The 15,515-nt window shown below is 40.8% G+C and overlaps 1 protein-coding gene across 1 annotated transcript; it reads left to right on the forward strand.

Annotated features, from left to right (window-relative positions):
* The first annotated feature begins 566 nt into the window (after nucleotides 1–566).
* LOC145446212 (uncharacterized) lies at nucleotides 567–13,610 on the forward strand. The gene is made up of 12 exons (XM_080324448.1): nucleotides 567–696; nucleotides 1,352–1,640; nucleotides 2,858–3,018; nucleotides 3,075–3,295; nucleotides 4,155–4,592; nucleotides 5,616–5,831; nucleotides 6,657–6,766; nucleotides 8,540–8,808; nucleotides 10,667–10,854; nucleotides 10,917–11,090; nucleotides 11,153–11,302; nucleotides 12,302–13,610. The coding sequence occupies exons 1-12, from the start codon at nucleotides 633–635 to the stop codon at nucleotides 12,446–12,448; spliced, it is 2,427 nt and encodes an 808-aa protein (XP_080180574.1). The 5' UTR covers nucleotides 567–632; the 3' UTR covers nucleotides 12,449–13,610.
* Nucleotides 13,611–15,515: the final 1,905 nt, after the last annotated feature.

Raw genomic sequence — 15,515 nt, forward strand, 5'->3', positions numbered from 1 at the left:
GGTATAGTCTTGATGTAGCTTGCGATCTTCAGTAATGACAAGAATTTTCTAAAAATCAGAATTTAATATTTAATCTTATTGTCTATTCTATTTACTTGGACCCACTGCATGCGAGAGGCATATGTATGTGTGATTCAATAACGTATATGACGATACATCTTTCCACCTATGATGTAGCCGAAGCATTTCTATTATCGCTTCCGGTTAAAACTAATATCAATGAACGGTCCAGGTGATGATGAGAGGTAAGGTTTCAAAAAGATTTATTTTTCGGAACTGAAAATGGCCGTTCGCCAAGCTAATATCCGTTAGGTTGATCTAAAATAATTCGATTATTCAAGTCCGTTCGAAGCGAAAGAGAGGTTTATAATACAGAACAATCAAATGTTACGGATGTATCATAAATCTAGCTAGTCGTACAGGACTAGTCCGGAAGCAGGTTAGACTCCGTGGCGATGAGTTGGATTACACTTCAAGCGATACTAAAGTTGTATGGTTGTCATGAAATCGATGAGAGTCAAGAAACTGCTTGGTATTTTACTTCCACTTAAGCTTATTTCCCATTTATTCAGAATTGCTAAAGCAAAATAGTCGTAAAGTTATAATCTTCGAGCTCTATACAGACAGAGAGCATGCAAGCGAATTACCTTTTGCTCCTGCTGGTTACATATGGAGCAATTTCGCAAGCGAATGCTGGTAAGTACATGCTTCATTTCGGCCGGCGATTGATACATGCGGACTATGTAACGTAATTTAACAAGGCATCGTTGATGGCGGTTGCCCAAAATCAGTCGATTTCGAGGTTGTTCTTTCCATGATTGAATAACCGTTAGAAAAGGGTTTATTCTTTACAAACGTGCAACTGTAGCATACGTATCGCTTGATGCTAGGTAGGCCTATATTCTGGTAATCGGTACTCCCGCAATATATCTTTGCACATATAATTAAAATATGCTTCTCTTCGATGTCGTTCCTACATGACACTTTCGTTTTACTCGTTAAATGCTCTGCTATGAGTCTCAAGAGTTGTGCTATCTGCATATGCTAGTGTGAATAGGGGATCAAGTTTTAAATCAGTCTGATCACAACGCTGACACAAATATTTTCTAATCGCAAAGTTTAAAATCGTCACTGTCGTGACGCACCAGGCCTCAAAGGCGAAAAGCGTCACTCCCCTTTTCATCAATGATAATAATATTAATAGTTGCGTCATTGCGATACATTTCACTTGGTCATATTGATTTTTGAAATACATTGGGGGTCTTTAGTCGTAACTTCAGTTTAGAATTTGTGGTTTTAATATAATGCAGTTCGGGTCGAATATTAACCCAAACCTTGACGATTTTTTCAGACTGGTACGGCCCCGCAACGGACGAAGAATCGGGATCCACGTACTACATTTCCGACGTTTTGGCAAACGAACCGCAAGCGAATCAGTCATGTCGATTGAACGGTTGGATACTCGCCACGATAAGGACACCCAGTCAGCAAAAGACACTCGAAAGACTTGCAGACACCGTCCCCGGAAACAGGGATATCTGGATCGGATTGAGGATCTATAGATACGACGAGTTGCCACCGAGAGGATATGGAGTTTGGAGTGATGGTAGACCTTTCAACGTCACCAAAAAAGACGCAGAGTAAGTATGATAACTTTCCTCGCACAGTGAATGGTACATTTATAGTCTTATTTCGCGACATCATAGCAATAAATTAAGTCAATTCCAACGGAAAATATCCGCGCGTCATATCCAGGTTTGCATTTAAAACAAACGGTGGTTTAAAGCGATTTGTTCAAAACACGTGTTGAAATCAATGTGTAAAATAGCATTCAGAATTTCTTTGAGTTTATAATAATGCCATAATTGTGTTAATACTTTCGAAAAAACATGTTGTAAGAGCCTATGGACGTTTTCGTGCCATATAATCGACGTATACGATATGTAATAGTGGTAACCCGACAAATCGTTGTCGGTTCAACAGTTATAGCAATAAGAAATAGGCCTATATCATTGGTACGGAATGGACATTATGACGATGATGACCGCCCACTGTATATATGATGCAAAACGATGTAGTCCTTGTCAAAGATACTTTTGGTATGTGTCGGAATCCTTTTTTTTCAAAGCAGCCATATTTACAATATAATTTTAACGATCAATGCCAATCCAATGTGACGTCATAATCAAAGATTCGTGGCGTCATGGATAAAAAACAATTAAAACCTGTTTTATAAAATGATCATGTTTTTAGTATGTTGGTTTTAGATTTATTTTGTTTTAAGTGCAACCCCTGTCATATCGTTGTATTCTTAACAGGTAGTTTTTGTCTTTGTCGACGCTAAATATTTCCCTCGTCATTCTTTGACGAGAAGGCTCCTGTTACAAATATCCCTTTTTGCGAGATGAGGACCTTTTTCACTTGTCTAGATGGCCTATGTAAGCACACATAGGCCCTGCATTGACTGGAACCTGGGGTTCTGTACGTTTTTTGATCGCGGACCCCTTCAACTTTTATTGGCCGTAGCACGTACCACTCCAACTTCAGAAGTCAATGACCAGACGGTCGTTTAAGGTTATTCCAAGCCTAACATTATACAACTAACGAATAGACAAAGTGTTCACGTCCCCACTCACGGCTACATCATGAAAAAATAATCTGTTATTGCTGTTTCTTGGTGACATATTGCCCTTTCACGGGGTGACTAAAACTAGTTTGCGGTCCGCTAAGGGGTTTGTGGAACCTAATTTAAGAACCCTTGGCTTGGATTCTTAAAGCACGGACATGCGTAGTCTACCAGACACAGTTGAAATAGATGGCATTGTTTCAAACCGATTAACTTCCCTTCACACCACAGGTATCACAATTGGCTTTGGACAGAACCGCAAACATTTAAGGACTCGACGCAAACCAATCAACCAACTTGCGTACGTCTGTGGAAAAAGTTCGGCTGGCGTTGGGACGACTATTACTGCGCTTACCAACAGCCGTCGAGTCGATACGCCTGTGAATCGAAGAGTAAAAGCAACCCGTTAAACCGTAAAAAGACAAGACTAACTATTCCTCGTTTACAGACAAAGAGGAGTATCTGGCGAGCGATCTGCGACGTATCTCTCAGGATTTCGTCAAAAATTCGAAGACCGTGGAGCCGTCGAAGGGAAATTTGGAGAGTTTGTCGAACGCCGTGAATGAGATATTGACTGTCGAAAAAGAGTTTCATGACACAAGCAAGGCCGTCACCGAAGAAGTGACCAGTTCTTTGGACAGCTTTTTAAATAACTACGACGCTTCTAAGGCAAGTATCTCGGTCCGTATTCGCACCATATCTCGGTGTACAGAGGAAGTAAAATATTCTTTTTACTTTAAAATGAGGATGTCCGCAATGAGGACTCCGCATGTCTTCAATGCCTAGGCCTATCATGTCCTCTTTTAGTAGGATTTGTCAACATTTTGTCCAGAAAAGGGGGATGATCGTTTGAAGAGGTCCAAATGTTCTTTCTTTCGCATTTCGAGTTAGTTATTCTACTTTTAACAAGATTTGTAGGCGAGACTATTTACTTCCACAAAATTACTGTAGCCTGCATGGTCCCTATTAGTTGAATAAGTTTCGATCATCGCGGCGGTTGTTTATAATTTCGAGGAAATTTCGTGTAGACAATTTAAGATCTCGATATATATGACCATTCCCCAATGTTTGAAGTTGAGCGAACCACAAAGTATTGATGCGATGTTTGTTGGCTTTGTGTCTGATTTTGTAACTTTTGACTGCAACTACCAAGGAAATGTAAAACATCATCAAACTCAAACGTAACAATTTTGCAATCGCTTTACTTGCCGTCAAAAATGGTCCTCTTTTTGAGGTTCAGAAAATATGGTCGGCCTAAAAACTCCGCATGTTATCGCGAGAATCATATGACGTGTGGCTGATAAATTACAATCTCATTCGAGCCAACGCGTTTGAAAGAACGCACGACAATTATGTCGTGAAAGACATTGCTATTTTGTATCCAGTACTAGAAATTGCTGGTTTAATAGGTGTTATGGTTGTAATGACATGACCGTGGCCTGCGTGCCAGATATAAATCGGTGCGTGATAGATTAACTTTAATTCGAGTCAACAATCCATTCTGATTTAGAATCAATTCCTTATTTAGGACGGGGATTTTTACACCGACAAAGCCTACGTCGAACTCAACGTGACTAACGTGGCGCAAAACGAGTCCGTGTTCACAAACAAGACGAACGGCAACAGAACCGACAACAATCTCCAAGTCTACCTCTCGCCGGAGCTGATAAAAGAAGCCGCATCGCGAGATTCCAAAAACGGAACCGAGGGGGTTCAAGTCAACACCGTGTTCTACCGCACCCCAAAACTGTTCCAAATGAGCGAGCGTCGCTTTCAGAAGAGGAAATCGAAAAAGACGAACGAAGTCTTCTCGTCTCGATTTCTGGATGTCCCCACATTCGGCGAAGACCCGACGCTCACGCTCATGCCAATTCTGATCAGCGACGTGATTTCGGTCGATATCAAAAACGTGCGAATGAACAACCTCGACAATCCGGTGTGCGTAACGAATTACGACTTCCGTCGGGTAAGTTTAAGTTGACTTGAGGTTATTGGTAATAATTTTATCCTTTGAAACACACCACAAAATTGCAGTACAATTTAATGAGAGGAAGGTGTCGGAACGACTTTGATTAGCCTTGGAAATCAGACACCAACCTGTACCTAAATCAGGGGTGGGCCATTATTTTTCCCGACGGGTCAAATGAGAAGCATAGAATATGTTGTGCGAACCAAGCTGAAAGTTTAACTTATATCCTGGGTCGAATTAATTTTATTTCAAAATTTTATTTCAATGATTTACATTGCTAAAACATGCTGCTAAGTGGATGTGTTAATATTAGGTAAAAGGAAAATGAGTATGAATTTACCAATATAATATTTATTTTGAACCATTATTCCAAACATTGATAAACATGAAACATTTAAAAATATATTTAATCGGATTAACCCCTGACACTTTGTTCTATTAAGACACCAAAATGTATTTGGGGTATTACAGAGCTGGTCTTGAATCTGGATTACGCATTCGACGTACCTATATAGGCTGTACGTGATCACGATACTGGCTTCAAAGTTAGTGCATGTCCGGCTCGGTTTATGTCCACGCATTGCGTTCAACAGACAGACTTAAGGTTCTAAATTCCGAGAAACATTTCGCGGGCCGGTCAGAATCGTGTCGGGGCGGGATTGGCCCGCGGACCGTAAACTGTCCAGATCTGGTCTAGACGAAGTCAAAAAGAGACTTGCGCAATGCACATGCAGTGTTGCAGGCTGCATAAAAAGTAATAAAATATAACACAATAAGACATGTGTCGGAAGGCGAAGTCGTTATGTCAGATCGTGGCAGGGTAATATCGAGCGATAACTATATTATTCATTCAGTAGCATCTGCTTCTATTTCGACTTGAATGTGGTCATGCTCTACGACTATCTCATATTGTTCGAAACACTGTTCCTAAGTATTGCTAGTAGGTATACTGGATAGCTATCGAAAATGAAAGCCCGAAAAACACCATTGTTGCAATATATGACATCGTTATCATCGCAGGAATACAGCCCGCCAGAAATCCCCGACATGATTCCGAACGTACAGCCGGTGTGTGCCTTCTGGGACTTCGACACGAGCGAATGGTCCACGGAAGGATGCAGGGTGCTGAAGCCTCTAGAGGAGGAGAGCGTGTGCGGGCCGATGACCGTTTTGCAAAATCGCACACAAAGAGTCACGTGCGCTTGTAACCACATGACACACTTTTCCATGCTGTTGGTGAGTTACGGGAAAATATTGTCCCTACAAGACGAGATTGAGTTTTCATATTTTCGATGCTATCGGAAGTGACTCAATCAGTGTGAAATTCTTTTGTCCGGAGTTTTTTATGATCGATGTAGATTTCGATTTTCTCATTTTCGTTTCCTTTTGACCTTTCAATATATATTGCAACGTCGGCCAGGACTATATCCGGAACATACATGCTAGTACCATGTGCGAACGGTCCTAAAGGGCAAATGATTCTCGAATGTTCGACTTTTATACATTATTAAATTTTCACTGCCTCATACTGAATACGCAATTGAAACAAAAATTTCACAGCACAAAAATTCATTCTAGAAACTTTTATGGCTGTTGCTCTATACCATGGGTTCTCAACCGTCGGTTGTTTTGGACAAGTTATATGTGATCGCTACGGAGACTTTTAAAAACGTCGTTAAGTTCTGACAGTGCAATTAACCGACACTTGGCAGTATAATAGAGGCTATAGCAAACAGCGAAGTAGCATTTCTTTAGTTAGTGGTCTTCAACAGGACTTTGCGATCTTCGCCTTCAGAAACTTCAATATAAATATCTGTTATCAAAAAGGCAGCATTAGATGAAGTTGCCTATATTATATTTGAGCTGCAAACTATTGCCGTAATCCTCATTTTACGGCCGCGAGGTCAAACAGGTTGAGAACCACTGCTGCATACAATCATGATAAGAATATTCAGATGCCCAATGATCAAATGAAACCCATGCCAATATTGAATCCAGCGCAATAGCAGTGCGAGTTGTACGGAAACGAAATTTAGTCAATAACGAAGCACTTCTTTTCAGGACACCAATTATATCTACGCGCCAAGTTACCTGACGGACATCACTAAATTCGGCTGTTCGATTTCGATTATCTGCCTGGTCGCTTCGATTTTAACTATTTTAATATTCAGGTGAGTGACGATTGGCAGCATTTGTAATTTTCTGTACTAGAACAGGCATCAAGGATATGCCATTTTGTCTGTTTTCATCAGCTTATATGAATGATATCATCGTTTTCAGGTCGAATGACATAACCCGCCTTAGATGCCATTACGTAATAGAATGTCATATTTACATACAGGTTAGCAAGCGATAACGTCGCTTTCAAAGCTTGTTATATTTAATATTGCCCATCTCAGCATATATTTCACAGCACCAGCCTATTAGCTACATTGATTTCGACACCGAACACCTGGGGTCAAATCGCGGTCAGATCAATTCGACAACATCTCAAAACAATACTTGGACAGCTAGAAAATCCCAATTGTCTAATTAGAGAATAATTAGAGCAAAATGCAGATGATATAATTCCAATATAATTTACGAAATGCTTATATGCCGTAATCATAATTACAAACTAATTTATGGTTTTCCTGAAAACGCTATTCAGGAGAACTGTATAAGCTACTGCGAAATGAACCAATAGACGTTCGTCATTTCCTTGCTTTACGAGATTGAATTATGATTTGTCTAGAATAGATTGTCAAGTTCTCGTGAATTCAGTAATTCTAAATCCGACCTATTTTGCAGAAAACTGTGTAGATATAATTCTAATTCCAATCTATTTTGTAATAGTTATCCATCTCTGCTCGAAACAAGCATGTTGTGCATTCCTGTTTAGTGCTTCACCGCATCAGCATGATGGATAATGAAGTTGATTCTCATCAAAAATGTGATTCATTGAAATGATTCCAACTCGAAATTGACCTTACGAAACATTAGTAGAATAAGCAGTATGATTGGAGGCGATTTTAAGGCAGATGATGCCTAACTAATTGTATAATGAGTCGCTCATGAACATATATCATGGATTTCGTTGTCATGGTGTGAACAAATATTGCATGTTGAAGCTATTCCTTTTCCGTCTTCGGTCCTTTTACACTGAAAAACACTGTCCATGCCAGCTGAATTGTACAGCGCAAAGATGCCACAGTTTTCCGGATGGCGAACCAATGACGAGATAGCGCCAAAACTAAGAGAAAAAACCGAACTGTCGCGACCAACTTCCTGCCAACCACTGACTAGTCAAAAATCGTGCTCGGAACCTAGTCTACATTTAGATAGCTTTGTATTTTCGCTCATGCCGTGGCATTACTTTCTCGTGACGATGGAGGTTTGCATTGCGATGTCAAAATTTTCTGCGTATATAAATATACACTCACTCTCAGGAACTGAGCATATGTATAATATTAGCTCTGTATCGTTATTACATAAGGTATTGCCATTATTTTCAAAATAATTGTAATCCAATAATTTACTGTGCGATTGTTCAATTTCCATAGACCAACCCCACGCAATACCACTGAAATGCGCTGATGGTCGATAAATGAAAATAGCGATCATCAGACCAGTAGTTCTGAATTTGGCACGTAAAAATCAGCGGTGGTATGGTGTATGTCGATCACAGTTGCGCAACCAGAAAATTTTCAGCTTTTCCAAATTTATTACAAGCAGAACTAGAGCACTAGATTACCGGTAGGCCTACTCCTCACTCATTAGTGTAGGCAACTAAGATGATCTAGTTTCCAGTTTTGGCGTCGAGGTCACAGTTAATTAGTCAAATTATTGGTTCTATGATCGGATCATCAAATAATCTGGTATCAAATCAACATCGCACGGGCCAATAAATTTAATGCGTCCGTACGGTTTGCTTTATTTGCTAACGCCTGCAATCTATATTTCAGACAACTGAGGACCAAAACGCCACACCAGATCCTTCTCCACATCTGCATCAATTTATTGTTCGTCAACGTCATATTTTTGACCGGCATCGACGGCAGAGAAGACAAATTATTTTGTACCGTCACGTCCGCGTTGCTACATTACTTCTTGCTGGTGTCGTGGGCCTTTATGCTGCTGGAAGCGATATTCCTATACTTGAGGCTAGTCACGCCATTATACAGACGTGGCGTTCAAGGAAAGATAGTTCCGGTCGGAGCCCTTATTTGCTACGGTATGTGTTTGAAATCAGCATTGTAGGAATGATATCACATTTTACGTAAACAGTGTACATCTCCATGGTAATGGCTCAAGTCGTCACGCACGGCTGATGTCATGCTGGTAGAGATTGCTATATCTCCGACTCAGAGATGAGCAATGAGCATGGATTAGAATTTGACAAAACAGGATTTGTGAAATTTTGTCGGATTTGGATTGGATTAGGATTAAAGATTTTTTTCTGAACGCATTAGGATTTGGATTGGATTCACCGAGTTTCTGGGAGATTGATATGTCGTGCGGCGAATGGCGACAAACTTTATTCAGATCAGTTAATAATGTACTTAAGGTACACTACACTACGGTATACTCGGTGCCAATGAGCATGAGAGGTGCAGCCCTATGCCAAGTTACCTTAAATCAAGAAGATTGTTGGTTGTGAAAGAAAAATGTCCTTGCATAAATTAGCATTTTTGCTGAATTTCAAATTGGAATCGGATTAGGATTGAACATGAACTTGAATATACAAACGTTCTGGATTAGGATATGGATTAGGATTTGAAGCTTCGGAGTTGGATTGGATTAGGACATAGAAATTCAAAATCCGCTCATCAAATTCATAATCCGTACTTACAACTTTCATTTGATATCACGTCGTATATATCAAATAAAAGTTGTAAGTACGAAGCATATTTTGGCCACCACTCTCTTCAAAAAGTCACCGCATTCGAACTGCAGGAAAACGAACAGCCCTAATGCACGTAGGCCTACACTGTACAGTGTACAGCGTAATGTCCCGTTAACATGGTCTTTCGTTTCTTTCCATCTAAAACATTTTTCGAGTGGATAACTCATATATAAATATCTAATTGTGCAACCTCCACCAGGATGACCGGGACGCAGTCAAGACCATGGCGTCTTTTCTGTCATGACTAAATGGCCTACTGTCAGCTATTATTTATTCATGAAAACGTTACGTGATAGGGACTGCCTGAATACAATGAATTTCTAGTGTGAGAAAACAACAAATTACAAAGGTGCATTACGGTGCACAGTGGACGTCTGTATGTTGCGTTGTATGCATTGGCATATTACCAATCACCGCAGTCTAGACTGGATACAAGTTACGTAAGGTTTAATGCTGTAGATCCCCAGAATGCCGTCGCGCCTACTATTCTAGACATACATTGCTATCGGTACAATAGAGCATACTGCAAGTGAACTGCGCATAACCTTCAAACTATGCGTTCAAACCTGTGAATGATACACCGTATCACCTCCGGAAAATCTCATGCACAATATTTCATGAAAATATAGACATCCGATCTACTGCATGGTCTACGCTCAATACTTTCTTGTGGCTACAACACCGCACATTTCGGAATTTTACTAAAGAAAGTCACCCTTGACGCTAATTACTGCACTATCCTGGGTACAAAGCATAATTTGCCAAGCTATAAAGCGAGTGTCTGATCCGCTGTGGGCACACGGGAGATACAAACTTTCGCAGGAGAATAAATAGCAATATTGCCAGATCTTGAAGTTAGAACACCCTACTCAATTACTGCTTTCGCGGTAGTAGAAGCGCATTAGTCCACATTGCAGCGGAAACAAATTATTGCTCTTGGAACAGGAGTTGAATTAGAATTATCCTTAGTTAGGTTGGTCAAATAACGGGTAATCTGCACTTTATTTCTTTTGGCTCGGAATACACTTAATTTATTGATAAATAAATTGCTGTCAGTTTACTGGCAATGTTTATAAACCATACAACATGACTTGCCATAAATACGCGCCTTCTCGTTGTGATTGATTCCGCAATGGCGTCTGTACAGACTTTACCAGATCACATCATACATACTTCATTTTGACAGTTATACCTGGCTTGATCGCGGGAATATCCGTCGGAGTAACAAGAACCGGGGCCTATTTAAGCGATAAGTATTGCTGGCTATCCATGCAAGTTCTGGTACCTTCGATGCTGGTTCCTGTCGCGCTGATTCTACTGACCAACTTGATCATCTTCATCTCTGTGATTTACACGATAACTATCAAGTCCAAGGTAAAGACGTTATATCACAGATCAGTGCTTGGCGGATTTATTGATTCCGAATCGTATTACAGATGTTCCGAAAAAGAGTAAACCTACTCAAAATTCGGCAAACTCTCAGTCGCGCCGTTTGCATGATATTTATACTTGGAATCCCGTGGCTTTTCGGCTTTTTCATGCTTCTTGCGCAACATCCCTCCACAAAAGAAATGTTTGCGGTCTGCTTCACGATATTCAACACGACTCAGGTAAGTTACAAAGCCACAGCAATACCCGAGGACAATAATATGACGATAACGCTAATTCTTAGGGAGTCGCCATATTCTTTTTCTTCTGCGCAAGACAAGAGCAAGTGCGCAATCTTTGGCTTGTACCGATTAATCGAAAGGTACGAAGAGCGGTCCGTCGGGCGCGATCCTCCAAACGTACCTCGCGGCGAACGACATCAAAAATGGAAAAAGTGAGTTTGCTCATAAGTTAGATCGTGGGAAAGTAGGCTATAGGTTAACGGAAATGCGTGTCTTTGATCGGGGTCGGGTCACGAATAGGTCTAGGAACAATGAATTGAGAACTCTAATCTAAATCGAATATTAAATCTAGTAATTCGAGTTTAGTAGTCAGAGAAGATTTTTTCGGGAAATGAAATTATATGCTTATTTCTACTGAGAGTTAATTTATCAACGAGAATTATAGTTTCGATGTTATTTTATATTATCTAAGCCGTGAAATCTCGATTGGTCGCAGCATGCGAAACATGTATCAGCCTACAAAGCGACGCCCGTTAGTGGAAACGACATATCTGTGAAGTCGTGATGAAACATTGTCACTAAGTGTCAATGAAATATTAAATAATAGCACTAAAGTGCCAGATGCCGGCAACATCCAATAACCTTTGTTACCAATGAATGTAAAGGGATGTCTGTAGGTATGGTCCTATACCATAAATTTTAATTGTCATCGAGCCAATGCGCATTTTTAAAATAAACATGTCATCTCATATCAAATTTGGAATGGACTTCCATAGCAACAGTAAAACTGCATAAGTATGCATGTATTAAAGGTCACAACACGGTGGTCGGTGGTGCTTATCACCTTTTAGGCCCTGTGCTCCACGGCATAAATTTCATCATGTTCATGGGTCTTTGCTTTTTGTATTCTAGTGGACGTTTTTCAATCAAAATCCAATATTAGAACTAAATAATACTATCTCTCTCATCCGGAATGCAGATAGCAATATAGGCCGTATAGTCATATTTTCTTATTAACGTCTTCCGCTTAGCGTAAGATGCCACGTAGAAACGGTAACAAGGGTCAACATTAGACTTACATCCATGAAAATAATAATGATAATATGATACGATGAAATGTATGTCAATACAAACTGATGACCCCAAGGATTCATGTCAACACGGGTCACCGGATTCCGTTATAAAATAATAACACCATATGTCATTTCCAGCTCGTGGACGAAGGATCAGAGGTATCCAACTCTCAAGAATCGGGAAGCAAGTCAACTTCCAACGATCAGTCAGCAGTTACGTACCCTGAATCTCAGTCAACGATGGGATCGAACACGATGGAGACAAATACGAATACGCGTTACTAAGACAGACTTGCGATATTCAAAAACATACGGCTTATCCGACTGAAAAAGTGGCGTCCCGCGCGTCCCCTAAGTTCTAACGACAAATGTTGAACGCCGAGTGAAGACAGAAAGAAGATCAATATTGTATGACAATTATTGAATCGCAGGGAACGGACGATCCAGGAAGACATCATACTACATCTGATTCTTGTACTCTGTACAGAAGCTGATTTCGTAAAAAAATATTTTTGGTCAAAATATCTCTATTTTATCGCGAACAATTGCAACATTGTTATGATTAGAGCGTTGGAATGCTTATATTCACCTGGCGTGGACAGGCGATCGCTTTGGAAGCTATTTATCAAAGCGACACCTTTCTGAAAAGTGTCACGTTAGTTGATAACGATTTCACATATATAATTCCGCTGCGTGATCAAACCAATCGATCACAATTGTTCCGATGAAAATATTTATAAAGTAGCCCTGCTATTTTCAATCACGATGTCAGACATGGCGCGTGGTCTCTACCTATTGTTCACCGCACGATTTCAGCTAGCATGGAGACAGAACATTCGATGATATACGACCGTATGGGATTATATATATTCCCATAGTTATAAAATGTGGTAGATTGCATAGATCTGCAATGCCCCTGGAACGAAGTCACTAATCACCCGTTGTCATATCATGCCATCTTAAATTCGAGGAAGAAATTCAATTATAGTTTGTTGTAGCATTAATGATGGTACGCTACTTTGGTGTGCGTTTACCCTCCCAGAGACGAAATCGAATGTTACAACGTGGCATGATTGTAAGAGATCGATGCGACAATATCTGTTTTTTTTGATTCCGTAGATTTAATTCACGGACCTGTGGAGTTTACGCACACTGCACATCCGGATCAGTTTCAGAGAAAAGTCGCAATTGACTGACATACGATAAAAATAGGTTTTGAGGCCGAAAGAGCTTGAGCCAGGTCGCGGTTTGGCGAAAAAGACGGTGGTGCATCCATCATACAAGGTTCATCCGGCAATGACAAAATTGTATTATCGTTAACTTGTAGAGAGATTCCATTTGTTGCGATCTGTCCAGCGGCATAATGCTGGCAAGATGTTCGATTTTTGTATCTAGTCGACACGAAACAAGTTGGCGGTGTTACTTCAACTTCCGCGTGAGTGCACGACTGACAGTGTGATTGACAAGTGTGTAACTTCACGCGCAAAACGGTTTCAATTTTATAAATTCAGCATAGCAATCCGTGATTTGTCCATGGAATCGACTTTGCGAAAAGTCACATGCCATTTGTCGAACCATTGCGCAGGCCATATGAGTGTTCATCATCATCATCATCATTGGTTTATTAGCAATTTTATCAGTTCAATACACCACAAAAAATGCGATACAATGAAAAGACAGGAAGATGTCGAAGCGACAAGGAGCAGTCTATGGAATCTGACACCCACCTTGGCCTAGGCGATCTAAAGAGGAGGCATGCACACTGAATGAAAGTAAAGAAGATAGTATAGAAGAAAGCGACAATAAATAGGGCGGCATGTCATGGGAAGCGAGATCGATAGGTCAGTCATGGTCCGGTAATCTTGAGGATGGACTGTATTTATTTAGTAGTAATTGCTTGTATTTCGACTTGAATGTGGACATGCTCGTCGACTGTCGGATGGCCGGCGGGATACTGTTCCACACATCAGGTCCGGCATATTTGATAGAGCGATGATCTTTTCGGTCGATCATATGATATTTGGACGACGTGGACGCGCGTGTGTTGTACCTGTGTGCTTTTGATTCCGAGGTAAAGAAGTCATTGAAATATTCGGGGCAACGACCGCAGTGGAACTGATACATAAACTTGGCGATTTCTAGTTTCCGCATATCTTCTATGTTTAGGACGCCGAATCTCTTCAGCAGCGACTTGTTGGATGGGCAGCCAGGCCCCGTTGGGGCCCTAGCTATGATTCGGAGTACTTTATGCTGTAGTTTTTGCAGTGGCTTGAGTGCAGTTTTTCTGGCAGCCCCCCAACAGAGGATGCCATAGTGTAACTTCGATTGGATTAAGGATTTAAAGAGTATCAGAAGAACCCATGCTGGCATGAAGCGCCTAAGGCTGTAGAACAGGCCGCACTTCGGTGATAATTTAGTTTCTAGGGACTGAATATGACTCTTCCAGGACATGTTCGAGTCCAGTAAAACTCCGAGATATTTGGCATTATCTGTGTTGGAAACAGGCTGACCAGCGATATTAACGGTTAGGTTATTTTTTGAATTCACTGTCAGCAATTGCGATTTCGAGGCGTTTATGCAGAGGTTGTTCTGGGCCGTCCACTCATGGACTTTGGGCATTTGGTCACCAGTCAGGGCATCCAGCTCTGCCGTCGAAGATGCTGAAGAGAGGAGGTGAGTATCATCAGCGAACAGTGTGGTGTTCAATGAGGAGGTTTCAAAAATGTCGTTGACATATAAGGTGAAAAGGACCGGTCCAAGTACTGAGCCTTGGGGCACACCACAGGTCACCAGGTGAGGAGAGGACAAGGTGTCTGAGATCGCAACCATTTGTTGGCGTCCAGTGAGGTAATTTTTCATGAGCTCAAGTTGTGGGCCCCGAAGTCCGTAGCGCGCCAATTTCGAGATGAGAATTTTATGATCTACGCAGTCAAACGCTTTTTTTAGATCGAGAAAAATGCTACATCCCACATTTCGCTTCTCTGAGATATCATAATACTGTTCGGCCACTGTTAGGAGGGCATGTGCGGTTTGGTGTTTGTTTCGGAAGCCAAATTGTTGAGGGGAAATGACAGACATTTTGGCGAGGAATGTTGATCACCTTTTTCTATAGTCGTCCTATATGAGCGAGCCGGAGTGGGCATCGATGAGCGCAAGACTTACTACGCCCCAAATCACTGACATTTATCATGGTGCAGTGTTATTATAATAATAATAATAATAATATTATTATTACACACAGGTATTAACAGTGACGCTTATCGCCGTTTAGGCCTTGTGCGTCACGACACAGATATTTGTACAGAACAGTTTCATTGACTGGCGGTTCAGTATCTTCAGCTTCATGCATCTT

Source organism: Botryllus schlosseri, chromosome 9, assembly GCF_051294905.1.
Source record: "Botryllus schlosseri isolate E-star chromosome 9, Bs_hap1, whole genome shotgun sequence".
In the NCBI taxonomy this organism is placed as follows: domain Eukaryota; kingdom Metazoa; phylum Chordata; class Ascidiacea; order Stolidobranchia; family Styelidae; genus Botryllus; species Botryllus schlosseri.